General features: G+C 38.3%; 1 protein-coding gene across 3 annotated transcripts in view; it reads left to right on the top strand.

Annotated features, from left to right (window-relative positions):
• Positions 1–15459, top strand: part of LOC146514913 (receptor-type tyrosine-protein phosphatase zeta-like) — a 91917-nt gene extending 76458 nt beyond the window's left edge. For 2 of the 3 annotated variants that reach the window (XM_085169035.1, XM_085169037.1), the window contains 13 exons: positions 2061–2143; positions 4173–4307; positions 4567–4701; positions 5091–5266; positions 5355–5490; positions 7900–8046; positions 8214–8307; positions 8400–8473; positions 8584–8700; positions 9071–9226; positions 9379–9521; positions 11890–12025; positions 14549–15459. In XM_085169035.1, the coding sequence (XP_085025161.1) occupies positions 2061–2143; positions 4173–4307; positions 4567–4701; positions 5091–5266; positions 5355–5490; positions 7900–8046; positions 8214–8307; positions 8400–8473; positions 8584–8700; positions 9071–9226; positions 9379–9521; positions 11890–12025; positions 14549–14701 (1685 nt within the window). In that variant the 3' untranslated portion in view covers positions 14702–15459. The remainder of the gene's footprint in view (positions 1–2060; positions 2144–4172; positions 4308–4566; positions 4702–5090; positions 5267–5354; positions 5491–7899; positions 8047–8213; positions 8308–8399; positions 8474–8583; positions 8701–9070; positions 9227–9378; positions 9522–11889; positions 12026–14548) is intronic. The other variant, XM_085169036.1, reaches the window with a different exon arrangement.
• The last annotated feature ends 1237 nt before the right edge of the window (positions 15460–16696 follow it).

Genomic DNA, 16696 nt, shown 5'->3' with positions numbered 1-16696 from the left:
TCTTGACTTAACTATGATCAACACGTATTTTTTTCCAGCAAACGAGGGTCACATGATGTGGTCTTGTCCTAACCTGGACAATTACTGGGGAAATATATTCAAAGTATTATCTCACATCAGTGCGCAAAATTTAGTGCTTGATTTCCGCATTGGCATTTTTGGAGTTATGCCATCTCAATATGAAATTAGTACATCTCAGGAAAATTCCATAGCATTTGCTACATTGCTTGCCCGTAGACTCATTCTATTCCACTGGAAGTCTGATAAGGCTCCTTCATATATAAAGGAGGTGCTTTTCTTTTTACCACTGGAAAAACTTAGACACAGAGTTCTCTCATCACAACAAAAATTATCTGCGACTTGGAACCCATTTATTGACTATATAAAAACGTATTTTCCAGATGTGTGACGTACATTTTTTGTTTGTTTTGTTTTGTTTCTCTTGACATGAACCTCGGGTGGGGAGGGAGGGGGTTTCTTTTTTTTCTTTTTTTAACTGTGCTTTATTTTTTATGTATAATCGCAACATTTTCATTTTGTATTGTGACCATGATTTGTGTAAAGCGATTAAATTTAAAAAGTCAAAAAAAAAAAAAAGAAAGCTAGAATGCAGGCTAAAACTGGAGGTTTGTAATGCCCAATTTCTATTCTATCATTCCAGTTTTTTTCCTTTTTAAGTTGAATATGTAGGCGAAGTATTTCATACACAGCATTGCAGTCTTTTATGCAGCCAAAACATCAAGATTTAATTTGGAACAATAAAAAATATAACTTCTTTATCCACCAAAAAAAAAAAAAAGAATGAATACTGGTGCATTTGTTACACATTTATATCCAGATGCTGGTCCGGAGATTTAATTCTTCTTCATTTGCTGCACTTTCAGCTGTTGCTGCTTGTTCATTCCTGTCAAGACAGCAACTGGGTTTTCAATTCAGAGCCACAGTAATTAGTTGATTAAGAAGCCTAAAATCAACCAATGAATTAATAAAAATCTTCTGTAGCCTTATCAACACATGGGACTAAGATAAAGCATTGAGCTACAAATTTTGGTTTTGTATATGTAAATGAGTAATCCAACCACATAAAAAGAAAAAAGAAATTAAATGCAAATGAAGATTTAAGCCTGTATCCTGCTAGTAAAGCATTCAGAGTATAAAAACATGTATATAAAAGATGGGCACACACCATGACATCACTCTGTTCTGTGAACCTTTTTATCACTGTTTTAAGCTTTGATTTGAGCATTTTTGTGTCTTTTTTATTTGGAGTCACAAGTGACCAAGATTGTTAAATAAATTTGAAATAACATGTAATTTCAAACTTAAAAAAAAGGAAAAAAAAGAAATAGCTTAAGTAGAACAGAGACAGAGTAAAAGGTTAAAAGATCCCAGAAAGCAACACATCATATCGTAATGTAAAGAAACAGTTGAGAAACAAAGTCAGTGACATGAATTAGTCCAGAAAGAGAGAAAGGCTTTGGGACTCCAGCACAGTGTCTGAAACATACCACCTCTGAATGGCTCAAAACAACTAACTAACAAGTCATATTTAGGCAGCAATTAGTTTTTCACAGGTAATTTTGGGTACATTTTTCCCTTAATAAATAAAATCATGATTTAAAAACTGCCTTTTCTGTTTGGTAGGTTCTGTATTAAAATATGTTTACATTTAAGTGTGACAGATCAGCAAAAAAATAAGAAACTTGGTAGGGAGCAAATAGTTTTTAACAGCTCTAAACTCTATATGTTTATTTTTGTCAAAAGTAAAGTACAGTAGAGGATCTAGAGTAACTGGCCATTTCAGGACTTTCCTCCAGGATTACACCCCGAAGAGTTCAGGACCAGAATGTAACTGATAGTCATAAATTCTACACTCTATCAGGCGATGCTGAAGGAGAATGTCTCGTCATGCCCTAAAGTGTTTTAAATTTCAAAATTATATTTAATATCCATTTTATATGGAAGATGTCAAATTTGCTTACATGTCTTTATCTGATGTAAAATGAATGAATCTAATTTGTTATCTTTACTGTCTGTGTGTGTCTGTCTTTGCCTGTCAGATGATGATACCCAGGTACACCTCTCACTATTGGCCAACAAAAAAGGAAAAGCAATGGATTACATTAACGCAAGCTACGTGGATGTAAGGAAAACATTTTAATAAGCTACATACAAACTGAGGCCTTCATCCTCACTCTGAAGCTCATTTCTGTTTATTCAGCCTCTCAAACAAATAGTCTAAGGGTATTTTTATTCCCAGAGCCACTCAACACTTCCCTCTAGTCTTCCAAAACCAAGTCAAGTCTCCCTGCTGCATATTTCTAAACCTATTCACGAGAGGGGACCTGCGAAGCTCTCTATTATGCTAGTAACGGCACCAATAAAACCTTATTTCCAACATCTTGTTGTTTTGTGAAAAGCAGAAGCGACACAAAAAGACCTCTCTGCAGTCATGGCCTCTCTGGAGAGCCGGCATACAGGTTAGAGTTGGTAAAAGCACATTGAGAATCTCTACAACTCCTACTTTTGTCTGCTTTTGGCGCATTGACGACAACTTCATGCTGTCAGTCAACTGAAGGTTATCAAACTATTAAATGGAGTGATTGAACAGCGCTCTCTCCTGAGAACATGTGACAGTCTTTCCTAGGCTGGCCTTAACTAAACAAATCACCAGAATTCTGCCATCTTGACATTTTTGTTAAAAACACACACACACACACACACACATATACACACACACACACATATTGTCCTTGATGAGTTTTGTTTGATTTGGCAATTTAGTCTCCAATTTGAGCACCTATACAGGAGCTTTCTTGGGCCCTTTCTCAGTAGTAAAACAAATCTAGTAAATTTGAGTTGTGGGATTTAGATTGACTGTGAAGTGCATTTAAATGCTTCATTTTCAACAGGAGAACAAATAGGAGGCTCCAAGTGGACTTTGAGGAGAAAATATTTTTTGAGCACATTTTGTTTTTAAAAATCAACTACAACAAAAAAAACTTTATCATAAAAAAGCTACAAATTCTAGTGAAACAGGTTGAACTCGTATTAGACTGAACACACTGAAATATGCTGGTATTCCTGAACTAGCATCTCTTGTAGACTTGTTTCTAATTTTAGAGATATTGCACAAATCCTAAATATTGATTTAATATGAGCTTTGAGATATCCTGATCAAAAATGACTCCTAAGGTTTCTGAAGGCCAAGGCAAGTCATCTACATATTCGTCTCCATTTTAGAAGGAGGAAATTCAAAAGACATGCCTGAGTTTAACTACATGATGTGAATCATCTGGCTTCATGGATAGATAGAATTGGCTATCATCTGCATAGAAGTGAAATTGTATGTTATTTCTTCTAATAATATTGCCTATTATTTAAATATATAATGTCAATAGAATTGGTCCTTGACAAAAAGAAGACTCAGCATTTGCATGAACAACCTGGATAGATATAACTTAAACCACTGTGGTGCAATTTCTTTAAAAATTAATTAATTAAAAACTCTGTAGTAAAATATTGTGCTAAGTGTTATCAAATGCTGCACTGAAGTCTAGCAGGAGTCTGACAGTGTGTAAGCTCACTGTCAGAGGCCATAAGAGGTCATTAGTAACCTTTAGTAGTGCGGTTTCTCTTCTGTGATTCTGAATCCTGGCTGAAATTCTTCAAATGAACCGTTCCTCTGCAGATAATCAGTTAACTGGAGGATGTCATAAGGCCTTGAGGCAATCAGATGTAAAACACAATATTCATGAGTGTTTTAAATCATAAATTGGTCAGATCTGACCCGAACACGACAGGAAGGTGTGTGCAAATTCATGTTTCCTAAATTATTTTTTGCCTATTTTTGATTTCTAATATTGTAATAAGTTTTGGTTGGTTGGCCTTCACCTAAAGTTATTTATTAGTAATAATAAATCCAGATTCATAAAGGAATGGTGCAACTATACTTGAAATAGCTTTCAATGTGGTGTTTAAGCATTCAGAGCAAAAAATCTAATGAACAATCTTTTTATTATCTGCATTGTTTTTCACATTGCAATGTAAAAGTACATGAACACAACAAAGTCAGCAGAACAAATTTCCCATCTTGTACTTAGTACATCTTGCACATACACCTGTGACATTCTGATTTGCCAAAGATCATGTCAGCACTTTGTGTTTCTCAGGGTTTTAAGAAGCCACGGTTGTACATTGCTGCTGAGGGGCCTGTGAGGTCGAGCATTGAGGACTTCTGGAGGATGATATGGGAGCAGAACATCTGCATCATCGTCTTGATCAGCAACCTGGTGGAGAAAGGATGCGTAAGTGTCTCGTCATAGTTTCTGAAATTACATTTACATTTTTGAGTTGAAATATATATGAACATAATCTGATGACACATACAGAGTGAACTTGTGTTCACTCATGTTGGTCAGTAAAGAAGGAAATAATTCTGTAGCTTTAAAAAAATATATTTTTTACACTTTTACAGTGCTCTTTTATAAATATCGATCAACCAAAGAAGAATCTTTTCCATCACATTTCTTTTAGCATTATATGCATGTGTTTACTGTGTCTTAGAGAATATATGATCAGTACTGGCCACTAGAGGTGCAGGAGGAGTACGGCAGCTTTCTTGTGACTGTGAAGAGCACTAAAGTCCTCGCCTACTACACCCAGAGAACCTTCACCATCAGAAAAATCCAGGTAAAAAAGGTCAGCCTGTAGCAGTCACCCTTAAGTATCCTGTGTAATAACAGAATGTCAATTCATTTTCTTTTTTATAGCTCTAATTTGCAAAGATAGTCACTTCAAGAGAAATAAAGACCCTAAAATATTAGAAAGGAGTTCCCTTAATGGGAACCAGTTGGGGTGAGGGGAAAGAGAAGAGAGTAGAGAGACTGCACTACATACAATATATTTAGATTTTCATTATTATTGTAACTAGGCCAAGTACGAGTGGCAAGAAATTATTTTAGGGTGGCAGTACCGCAGTAGATCCATCCATGGATGGCACAAGTTGGAATTTCACAACTCGAGTGATGTCAGTGAGTCACTGTTGGTATCTTCCTGTTACTGACTGCTTTGTTCTTGTCCACCTGCAGAGTTCTCAGAAGGGGCGGGCCAAGGAGGGGGCCAATGAGCGGACTGTGACACAGTATCATTACACCCAGTGGCCTGACACTGGCGTTCCAGACTTAGCTCTGCCGTTCCTCTGCTTCATCTGCAAGTCGTCCAGAGCCAGGACAGATGACATGGGGCCACTGATGGTTCACTGCAGGTGGGAACTGCCAGAAAGAGTTAAAAATCTCATTTTCATTGGCAGCTGAATATATATGCTTAACTCTAATATTCTCTTTGCCACGCAGTGCTGGTGTTGGCCGAACGGGCACATACATTGTCCTGGACAGCATGCTGACGCAGATCCAAAATGAGGGCTCCGTCAACGTCATGGGCTTCCTTAAACACATTCAAACTCAGAGGAAATGCCTGGTGCAGACAGAGGTCACCCTCATTCCTGTCCATACACACCCACACCTATAGCCAGTCAACACACCATCCATTTACTACCATTAATAATACTACTAGCTAATAATAACGACTTCTTTGTGGATGGTAAATCCTGAGTCTCTACGTGGCAAGTTCAGTGTCATTGATCCGTGCACCCAGACTGGAACAACTGACATTAAATTGGAACCAAACACTGATGCAGCCCAGAAGATTAAAAAAATAAAAAACGAGAACCTCACTGGCAATACTTAGATTTTTCTTCAAGCAAACCCATGCCTTGGTATGCTGAAGCATTAGCGGTGCCTTTCACTGGAACTAAGGGGTTGAGCCCAACTCCTTAAAAGTAGCTCCATATCCACCAAACATTACACTTGACAGACTCATCCATCGGGCTGTCAGACGGAGAACCATGATTCATCACTTTTCACTGCATTACGCCGCTTAGATGCAGCTGCTCAGCGATGGAAACCCACCCCATGAAGCTCTTTATGCACTGTTCTTGAGCTAATCTGAAGGCACATGTGGTTTGAAGGTCTGTAGCCATTAACTGCTGAAGATGTTACACACTATCCACTTCAGCATCCGCTGACCCTGCTCTGTGGCTTTAGCGGACTACTACTTCAAGGCTAAGTTGCTGTCATGCCCAGTCTCTTCCACTCTGTGAACCGTAGTAGTGAGGAAATTTCCCAACTGGACTTGTTGCACAGGTGGAATCCTGTCACGGTAGCATACTGAAATTCACTTCAGTGCCTCAGACTGACCCATTCTTTCACAAATTTTTGTAGAAGCAGTCTAATAAAGGTGTCTGATTTGATATCCTGGTGGTCATGGAAGTGATCGGAACACCTGAATTCAATGGTCTGGATGAGTGAATGATTACTTTTAGTAATGTAGTGTAGCAGTATGATATAGAGGGGTTACAGTCATTTTCATCACTGTTGTATACACCCTCTACATTCATTCCCATAATGAGTGTATATAAACCTCTGACCACAACTGTAGACCTTTCTTTCAACCATATTTTGATTCTGTGTAGAATTAATAAAATAAATTGAAATGATTGCTACAGATCTTGTTAAATATAGCACTGAACAGAATATTCTTCTCACAAATACATTTTTAGTTTCTATCTATATTTTTCACTGGCAGGCAGAACTGGAATGCATTAACAACCTTTTTTTCACAAAAGTTTATCCTGATCCCGAAGTCACAGAAATAATCAACTTTTTGTGACTTGTTATTTTCCGACAGCCATCTTGTTTAATTCCATCTCCCATTTCTAACGCCCACTAGGGTTATGATGGTTTGTCAGTTTCTATTTCATGGCTAAAACTGTATCAGGTATAAATTTAGGACAAATAAACAGAGAAATAGGGAAATAAATTATGTTCCTCCTGCGACAACTTTGCCTCGCTGTTCTAAGCCCCTGCTATAAGATTAGCATGTGCACATGCTGAAGCCACACTGAAAATAAGTCTGTGATGCTTTTTGGCCTCAAACAGGTCAAAATCCAAAGCCTAGAGTAACCTGGATATAACATAAGGTGCTGCTCCCCACCCCAAGTTCAGCAACATGGAACAACAGAAGATGCCATCAGCAGTTTGTTTGCTTCAACAGGGAATAATGCCAAAACAACAAACAATCAGCAAACATTTTACAACAATTTTATCTGATCCTAACAGGACAGCTAGTCTGTACTTGCGGACAAGAGGTCAAATTTGTCCTCTCAAACGGAGTCTGCAACTGGAGGAATAAAAATTAAAGCTGTTGGGAGAAATTTATTTTAGAGTTTAATTTTAAAATATGCTGCAAGTGTCACATTTTCACTGATTCATTTATTTAAAGCACATTTTAAGTGTATTATAGATTTATTGGTGAGATGATGTTTTAGATGTGCAGCTCGTTAAACTGCACATATAAGAAACACTAAATGAGGCACAAACGATGTGTTACATCGTGACAGGAATGTCTGGGTATTAATATGGTGATTCAGAAAATGTATGAAATGATTGTATGTCTGAGTGTCTTTACATTACTGGAATTGTGGCTACTAGAACAAAGACCACTCACCAAAAAGACCTTCTTAATTAATCGGATTAATTTGACATTCATCTGCATCAGACTGTCAAACTCCACATCTCCTTTATTAGACAGTAAGATTTTTTTAATGTTCAAATGAATAGAGTTCAATGTTTAACATTTTAAACTTCCTACCTGGCTCAGCCAACACACACACAAACACACACACACAGCGGAGAGAGAAAAAAAAACACACTGAGAAAAACATAACAACAACAACATGTTGTGATCAACATAATCCTGAATCATAACAGTCTCCTGTTATGAGACTGTTAAAAAAGTTTCAATGACAAATTTAAACTTCTTGTTTTTTTCTTTCTGCAGGAACAGTATGTTTTTATCCACAATGCCCTGGTGGAAGCCATCTTGTCTGGTGAGACAGAGGTGGCAGTGGCTCAACTGCATACGTACGTGGACAAGCTGATGACCCCAGGGCCTGATGGAGGAACAGGGATGGACAAACAGTTCAAGGTAAGCCTTACTTTCAATATGTTTCACTGAGACAGACACAGTCTCAGACAGTCTTCATATTAGTTAGTATGAAACTATTATCATACTTATTATCAGACATCTTTTAATGGAAGATGGGTTTTTTTAGTTGTTTACAGTTGTTTACGGGTTTTTGATGTTTTCCACAGATGGTTTGTTACACCAATCTGAAGCACTGTGACTATTCCACAGCTCTGCAGGACTGCAACCACAACAAGAACAGAAACTGCTCGGTGATACCCAGTGAGTCTGACACACTCGTCAGCTGCAGCTGAAAATACTGCACATACACAAAAACATCTGTCTGCACAAACATGTTCTATCTCATATTGCAGTTGAGAGGTCACGAGTGCATTTGCCAACAACAGCAGGGGAAACATCAGACTACATTAATGCATCATATATCGCAGTAAGTCATATATATATATATGACTCTGTGTGTATGTGTATATAATTCATCAGTAACAGCCACCGTTTCAAGTAATGAGGTCAGTAAGTGTGGCTGACATGTTCCTCCAGGGTTACAGGCACACCAAGGAGTTCATCATTACCCAGAAACCCTTGCCTGTCACCGTAAAGGACTTCTGGACAATGATGTGGGACCACAACGCTCAAGTCATTTTGTCACTGCCTGGGGTGAGGAACCGTTCTTTTTAAAGACATCCCTGAAAGAATCTTGTGACTAAATCCTCCTGGGGCTCTTTGTACCTGTTTGTTCCTTTAATTCAAATGTTATTTTAATATTTATTTTATATCTCAAAAAATCTTTTCTGATTTAATATTTTAATGTTTTGTGGAAAATGTATTGAGGTTTTCTTGATGTGTTAGCCCAGACTAGCAATCTGTTCAGAGTGCACCATGACCTTTTGGAGAAAGTTATGCTCTCTCTACAGTATCATGGTACATACTGTAATTACAAGTAGCCAGATTGGAAAAAATGTAGTTGCAAGTTGGAGATATCTGTGAATTGTCACAAATGCAATGTAATGATTTCCTGTGTTGGTAGATGGAGGAAGAAGCAGAGCCATTTGTTTTCTGGCCTTATAAAGGGCAGCTGATCAGCTATGAGATGTTCACTGTCACTCAAAAGAGTGAGACTCATGTTTGTCTGTCCAACGAGGACCTGCTGGTAGTTCAGGACTACATACTGAAAGCTACAAAGGTTAGTAACATGGCAGTTTGAATTCCCTCTAAAAAATTTATCTTACTTTAATTTAAAACCCACGCCCATAAGAATAGTTGTCATGTGGACATGAAAACTCACTCTCATGGCCGACTGTGACTGATGTTTGCTGTCTTTTCTTATCTTAATAGGATGACTACGTTCTTGAGGTGAGACACTATCGTGCTCCCAACTGGCCAAACCCAGACAGTCCTCTCACTTCCACCTTTGAACTTCTCAAACTGATGAAGGAAGAGATCCTCACAAAGAACAGCCCTACTGTGGTCCACGATAAGTAAGACCCTTGGACTACTTACAATACTGTTGTCTGGTCTGATACTTGTTTTGTAATCTTTATATTATTTACGATCCATATCTATACATCTGTCTGTCTGTGTACCTACCTACTCAGGCCTTCTTGTCCAACCTCTTGACCTCTCTGTCAGGGTGCTGGTTCAGCATTTTGAGTTTATTCTGTTTTGTGATTCTTTGTATTATTGGTTTAGGATCAAGTTTTATTCCTTGAGTTTAGTTCCTTTTATGTTTTGAGTTTTTTTGTTGTTTATTTTTCAGTTTACCTGTTTTTATTCATGTTTGTTAGCAGCCAAAATACAGTGAGGAACATAAGTATTTGAACACCCTGCGATTTTCGAAGTTCTCCCGCTTAGAAATCATGGAGGGATCTGAAATTCACATTGTAGGTGCATTCCCACTTTAAAAAAAAAAAAAAAACAGTTAGGAAATAACATTGTATGATTTTTAAAGAATGTATTTGGACACCTGAGAAAAGCAGTGTTAATATTTGATACAAAAGCCTTTGTTTGCAATTACAAAGGTCAAATGTTTCCTATAGTTCTTGACCAGGTTTGCACACACTGCAACAGGGATTACGGCCCACTCCTCCACACAGATCTCCTCTAGATCTGTCAGGTTTTGGGGCTGTTGCTCAGCAACATGGAGTTTCAGCTCCCTCCAAAGATTTTTTATTGGATTTAGGTCTGGAGACTGGCTAGGCCAGTGGACAGGTGTCTTTAAAGAGCTCAGACAGGTGCTAATAATTTACATTAATAAAGGCATAGTAACAGGTCTTTGAGAGCCAGAATTCTTGCTGATTGCCAGGTGTTCAAATTTTTATGTGCAGCAGTGCAATACAAATAAATTCTTTAAAAATCATACAATGTGATTTCCTGAATTGTTTTTTAAATGCTGTTGCTCACAGTGGCAATGCACCTACAATGTGAATTTCAGACCCCTCAATGATTTCTAAGTGGGAGAACTTCGAAAATCGCAGGGTGTTCAAATTCTTATGCTACTCACTGTAAATGGTTACACTTTTTGTTAAAAATCAATTTTTGCCTTTGATTGTCTGCATTTGGGTCCTCATAAAAAGCTGCATGGTCTGCAGCCACAGACCGCGGCACTCCCAAATGCACTTCTAGAAGAATGGTCAAACATTCCCATAAACATTCAGTTGAAGCTGCAAAGTGTGGGCCGACAGAATATTTACCCTGTGAATGAAGACAAGACAAGAATGGGATGTTTCTCAAATTGATATGCATGCAAAGGCAGACAAGCAAATACTTTTGGCAATATAGTGTATATAGTGGAGATGGAAGTTGTGGGTGTGTTTGTGTATGTATATAGATAAGATAGATATAGATATATAGAGAGAGACGTTGGATGTCGGACTGGAGAATAATAAAAAGGCCGCTAGAAAAGCTGCAGCCACCAAATATCAGCAGAGAATAACCTAAGTCCTAAGGCGTCAGCTGAATCGGAAGAACAAGATCCGTGCAATCAACACATACGCCCTGCCAGCTTATTATCGGACATCAATAAGGGCCCAAGGGAGAAGATAGAAGCCATTGACATCAAGACAATCAAGCTCCTTACCATGTATGGAGGGTTTCACCTCAAATCCAGCACCCTGAGACTGTATGCTAAGCAGAAGGAAGGTGGCCAAGGACTAGTGAGTGTCAGAACTACTATCTAGGATGACACAACAAAGATCCATGAGTACATCAGGAAGATGGGCACATAGTATTGCTTAGTGAATACCTCAGGCAGCAGAAACCGGAGAAAGAAGAAGAGCAAGAGCTCCCATGATGACAGACCCGCATGTACCACCGACAAACAGAAGAAGGGATATTGAGAAATCCCACCAGTAGCTAGCTAGACTGAAAGACATCACAGAGGCAGTAATCATGGCAACAAAGGAACAAGCTCTAAGCACAAGATCCATACAGGCTGGGGTCTAACACACCAGGCAAGACCCGAGGTGCAAAGATGCCCCTGAGACAATCCAGCATAACTGCAGGGTATAAGATGCTAGCAGGCAGGGCATAGATGGAACGCCATAACCAAGTGGCGGCCTAGTCCACAAGAACATGTACTGAGTATGGCCTAGAACTCCCATGGTCAAAATGGGAGACGCTCCCCAAGGTGGCTGAGAATGACCAGGCTAAGCTCTTGTGGGACTTCCAGATACAAACAGACAAACTGGTAATGGCTAACCAACCGGACATAGTGGCAGACAAACAGAGGACCACAGCTGTAGTGATAGATGTAGCTATGCCAAGTAGTAGCAAAATCAGGAAAAAAGAAAACACAAGTTGGAGCCACTTGCCCATATAATTTTATTTATTTTGTTTTTTGTTTTTTAGTGTGGGTGGGTTTACAGCAGGACTGTTCTGTGCTCTTTCGTCTCTGACTCGCCAGTTGGATGTCGAAGCGTCAGTGGATGTCTTCCAAGTAGCCAGGCTGATGAATCTCATGAGACCTGGAACCTTCAACAACATCGTAAGTTTGTCTGTCTCACAATAATTTTATTGTAATGTAATGTTGTAAAGTGTACCTCATTAAATTAGAATATTTAAAAAATATATAATTAGCATCAAAACAACAAGGCAGCTGTTTTTATTGTAATAGGCTCGTTATATGTTGGGTTTTTTCTGTTTGTTTAAGGGTATAATATGCCTTAATGGCTGTGGTCTTTTTCAGTAGGAAGACAACAGTGAAACAGCAAGAAGCACGACAATGAGTTTGAGGTGTTGACTTCACCTCCAAATTCTCAGTCTAATCAAGCATAAGCAATTGTTTTTTTCCAGCACTTATTTTGTACTGGACAAAAAAAGTCTGATCCATGGAGATACCTTCAAGGGTCTAGTGGAGTTCATGCTGTTTTGGTGGCAAAAGGGGTACCAACATGTCAATTCATTCATCAATTGTCAATTCATTTAATGTTATTGCCACCTTGAGGTGGCAACAATCCCTTCAAGTTTTATATTGTAAAGTAAAGATCCTACAATTATGCATAAAAGATCCCAAGCGCTTGGCAAGAGTGGGAAGAAAAAACTCCCTCGAGCAGTGGAAGACAGAAAGAAAGACAAGCTGTGCAGGAAAAAAAAATCAGTTTCATTTCATAATAAATCCCACCCCACACATTCTTAATTTGAAATTCTAACTTTCTCAATCAGAATATTCAGAATCATATACATATTAAGTTATAAAATTTTCCCCTGATGCCTACTGATTGCTAACTACAGAATTTGACCTTTAATCAAATTGTAAAATTGAGTTTCAGGAACTGCAAATTTGCCTACCTTTTTAATTAGTGCCCATTTTCTCTCACAAGCAACCAATTCTGGTCAGTTCAGAATATCTGGCATACTTAAAACTCAGATTCTGTTCACCAATGGTGTTCATCTACTCAAATCAATCAAGCCCCACGTTGAGTGCGCCAAATTGTGGGGGGTTTTATGAGAAAGAAGATAAATATGGTCCAATTATAACTGGAGCATATGCATATATATATAATTATACACATAAAAATAAATATACTTTTTGACCTGGAGCCATTTGTTTCAGACGAATGCCATTCTGTGCTCCCATTCACTCTTATTCACTAATTTCTCCAACCAGTTTTGGAGAGAAAGAAAATAACCTCAGTTTTTAACTTGCTCTCCTGACCTCGATTTAAGCACCACACATACCAAAAACCCACACATATGGACAGCAACTTGTCAGGATGCTCACAGTTTTTAAAACACATCAATATCACATTTGATCTGAATGTGATATGGAGAAGCCTCATTTTAAAGCCATTTTGTGAGAGGAGTGCAAAGCGCTTCTCTTACAGGCATGACAGAGAGAAAAGGGGCCATTTTCTCATGTCACGCCTCCCTCATTTTAATATCAATTGTGGATTGGTTGGCCTGTGTCATAGTCCTGCTCCCTTACCCCTAAGGGGCACACCTACCACTGGCTGTCATGTGTTTTGTCAGGAAGTCTGTCAGTGGCTTACAGTCTGCACTTTTACTTCTCTTGTACTGACAATTTTGGATGCAAGGGACATATTTCTCTCTTTTTTTAACATCTGACAACTTTCAGTATGTTTAAAACAAACAAACCACTTTTACAGTGTCTGCCACTTTATTAGGCACACTTGTTTTCACTGTACACAAACAAGCTATTTATCTTTTATTCTGGATTTAACAGGGAGTCAATGTTAAAAAAAAAAGAAGAAAAAAAAGAAGAAAAAAAAAAGAAAAGCCAATATGAGAAAAATATGCTCTTTTTTGTCAGTACTTTTGCTGCAGTATTTTGGATCAAGTAAAATAGATTTTTTTGCAGAGTCCTATAATAATGAGTTACAATAGCCCAGCCTACAAATGTATGAACTGGTTTTTCAGGAAAAACTTTTTTCAGCAAGGCAGCATGGTGGTTTGGTGTTTAGCACTGTTGCTTCACAGCAAGAATATCCAGAGTTCAACTACACCATTTAGCCAGAGCCTTTGTGTGGAGTTTGCATGTTCTCCTTGTGTTTGTGTGGGTTCTCTCTGGGTACTCCAGATCCTCCCACAGTCCACAGACATGCAGTTAGTGGGGTAAGATTAAGTGATGATTTTAAATTGCCTATAGGTGTGAATGTGAGTGGTTGTCTCTGTGCATCAAATTGGATCTCCAGGGTATCCCACCTCTCCCACTGTAGTAGCTGGGATAGGCTCCAGCACTACCTCCTGAGCCACCTCGCAAATGTACAGGTCATCTAGTAATTAGAAGGTTGATGGTTCAATCCCTGGCTACTCCAGTCTGCATGCCAAATATTCTTTCGCAAGATAACCCCAAGTTGCTTTCCAATGTATCTATTGTGTGTGTAAATGTTAGATAGAAAGCGCAGAAAAAGAAATGGATCGGTGATTGTGGCAGGTTGTAAAAAGCACTGTGAGTGGTAAGGTAGAGTAGAAAAATATGCACAGCAGGTCAGTTAAACACACAAAACTGTACTATGAACATATAATGAGTTGTTTACCCATTTTTTAGGAGCAGTACCAGTTCTTGTACAAAGCCATGCTGAGTCTCATCGGGACACAAGAAGACAAGAAAACTCAGTCCTTTGACGCTAACGGGACCATCGTGACAGAAACCACCAGCATGGCTGAAAGCATTGATTCCCTGGTGCCAACGAATAAATAAAACCAACAAAAAAATACTACACTTTTACAAATGAGCAACAGCATTTCGTCCCTTCCCTGAAACCACCAACAGAGCTGCTAGTGAATCCAGACTCTCGCTACAATCACTCAAGAAATCTTGTCATTCAAGACTCTGCCTTTTGTAGATTGAGACTGGTATGAGTTTCCTCTATACAGTTTTGTAATGTGTGCCTTTTTGCTCATCTTGGATTTCTAACTGTGATATGAGCTGTAGACTAATTGTTCAATGTTTTTAATGCTGTACTGCCCTGAGACTAACTGTCAACGCCAATCTTATATTTATTGGCGCTGAGCCAAATGTGGGGAAAAAGGGAAAAGCTGCATCTTTTGACATCAAATGTTAAGGTCAAAGGAAAGACTCTTTGTCAGACTCTTTCAATATTGATTTTGTTAATGTGTCTTTAACAGAGTACTTGCTCTGTTAAATGTAAATTCTGTTTAAATTGGTGTAGCGTGCTGAAGTCAAATATAAAATAAGGGTATCGAATAGTAGATTAATGTACTGTAAATAATATTATAATAATACCCTGAATGGACCAAATTTCTATTTATGCTTTTCACCTTTTCTTTTATTTTTGAAAGGTTTAATTCTAATTGCCTAGCTGCTTTTATACTATGGATTTTGTAACAGTCATGCATGGGTACTGACCTTTTTGTTTTTTTGGTTTGTTTTTTAGCTATAAAGGAATCGCTGCTGGCTTATTAGCTAAGGGATTAAATAAGGGAAGGAACACCAAAGAGAGCCTGTGAGAGTGTTTTGTTACTGTGTGTTGAACCACAAATATACCTGCAAAGATGCAACAGACACATGAACTATTAGAGGTTTGCTCAGAAGTTAGTTAAATACACTGTTTTGCATACAAGTGATGTTGGAAATTTCCAATTTAAACATTTGGTACCAAGATGATGTATTAAGTCCATTGTAGACAGCAATTAGCAAAACTGTAGATTAGCAGAATGAGTTTCAGCTCATTAATATGCAGAGAACCAACAGGAGGCAGGTCAAAGGTCACAAGGTCCAGACAAAAGGAACAAAAATGAGGAGAAACGGCCTTCTGTGAGCCTGAGAGGGGAGAGATGTTACTGAATCAAGAAACACCGAAAATGGAGACATACCCAATTCCATTTCTAATAATGATTCTTGTCTGTGGATTATACAATTCCCTTAACAGAGTCATGGACTAATCCCTGGTTATTTCAGTTGATTTTTGCATGTGTTAATCCAGGCTAAGACACTGTAAGAAATGTGCCTTTTCAGGACAGAAAATAGGTCAGTGTCCAGACGTTGTATCCACATTTTAATTTGCATTTTTGACTTTTCATGAATACAAACTTAATTGTTCTCTGCTTGGTGCCCTACTTTATATAACTGCCTTTAAATCAAGAAGGAGCAAAAACGCTGATCATCTTTTTCTGAAGAGTTGAGCTCAACTAATTAAGTGATCAGAACCATGTCACAAATATAAAGGTCACAAAAAGCAATACAGGTGCAAAGGTCTGTATTACGCAATAACTGTTTTTAATATCTTAAAGCTTTGTGCTAACAACTACCAGCCATAATTGTGAACATGTACATACTGTGTATTGATGCAAAAGAAATTTTGTGCTGCAGCCTTTATCATTATTTGGCCTCTTTTGGTGTCAAGATGATATATTAAGTCCATTCTAGGCACCAATTAGCAAAGCGGTAGATTAGCAGAATGATTTTCAGCTCACTGATATCCAGCCTTACAGGGAACCAATGGGAGGTAGATAAGTAAGTAATCAATAAAAAGATAAGTAAGGGAGAACTAGTGCGTGAAATGGACAAATCAAGAGTGTGGAAAGTTCTGAAGATAACAAGGAAACTGATTGCAGCTGTAGACCGTCATAATTCTCTTCCATTTGGGTCTGTGGGTGATATGTTCCTGTTGTGGTTGGGAAGTGAAGGACTATAGCATAATAACAATTATATTTATTATATTGTGCATTTTAG

This window comes from Neolamprologus multifasciatus, chromosome 7 (assembly GCF_963576455.1).
Source record: "Neolamprologus multifasciatus chromosome 7, fNeoMul1.2, whole genome shotgun sequence".
NCBI classification, from domain to species: domain Eukaryota; kingdom Metazoa; phylum Chordata; class Actinopteri; order Cichliformes; family Cichlidae; genus Neolamprologus; species Neolamprologus multifasciatus.
The sequence above is the reverse complement of the archived record's forward strand: the minus strand, read 5'-3'. Positions and strand labels throughout refer to the sequence as shown.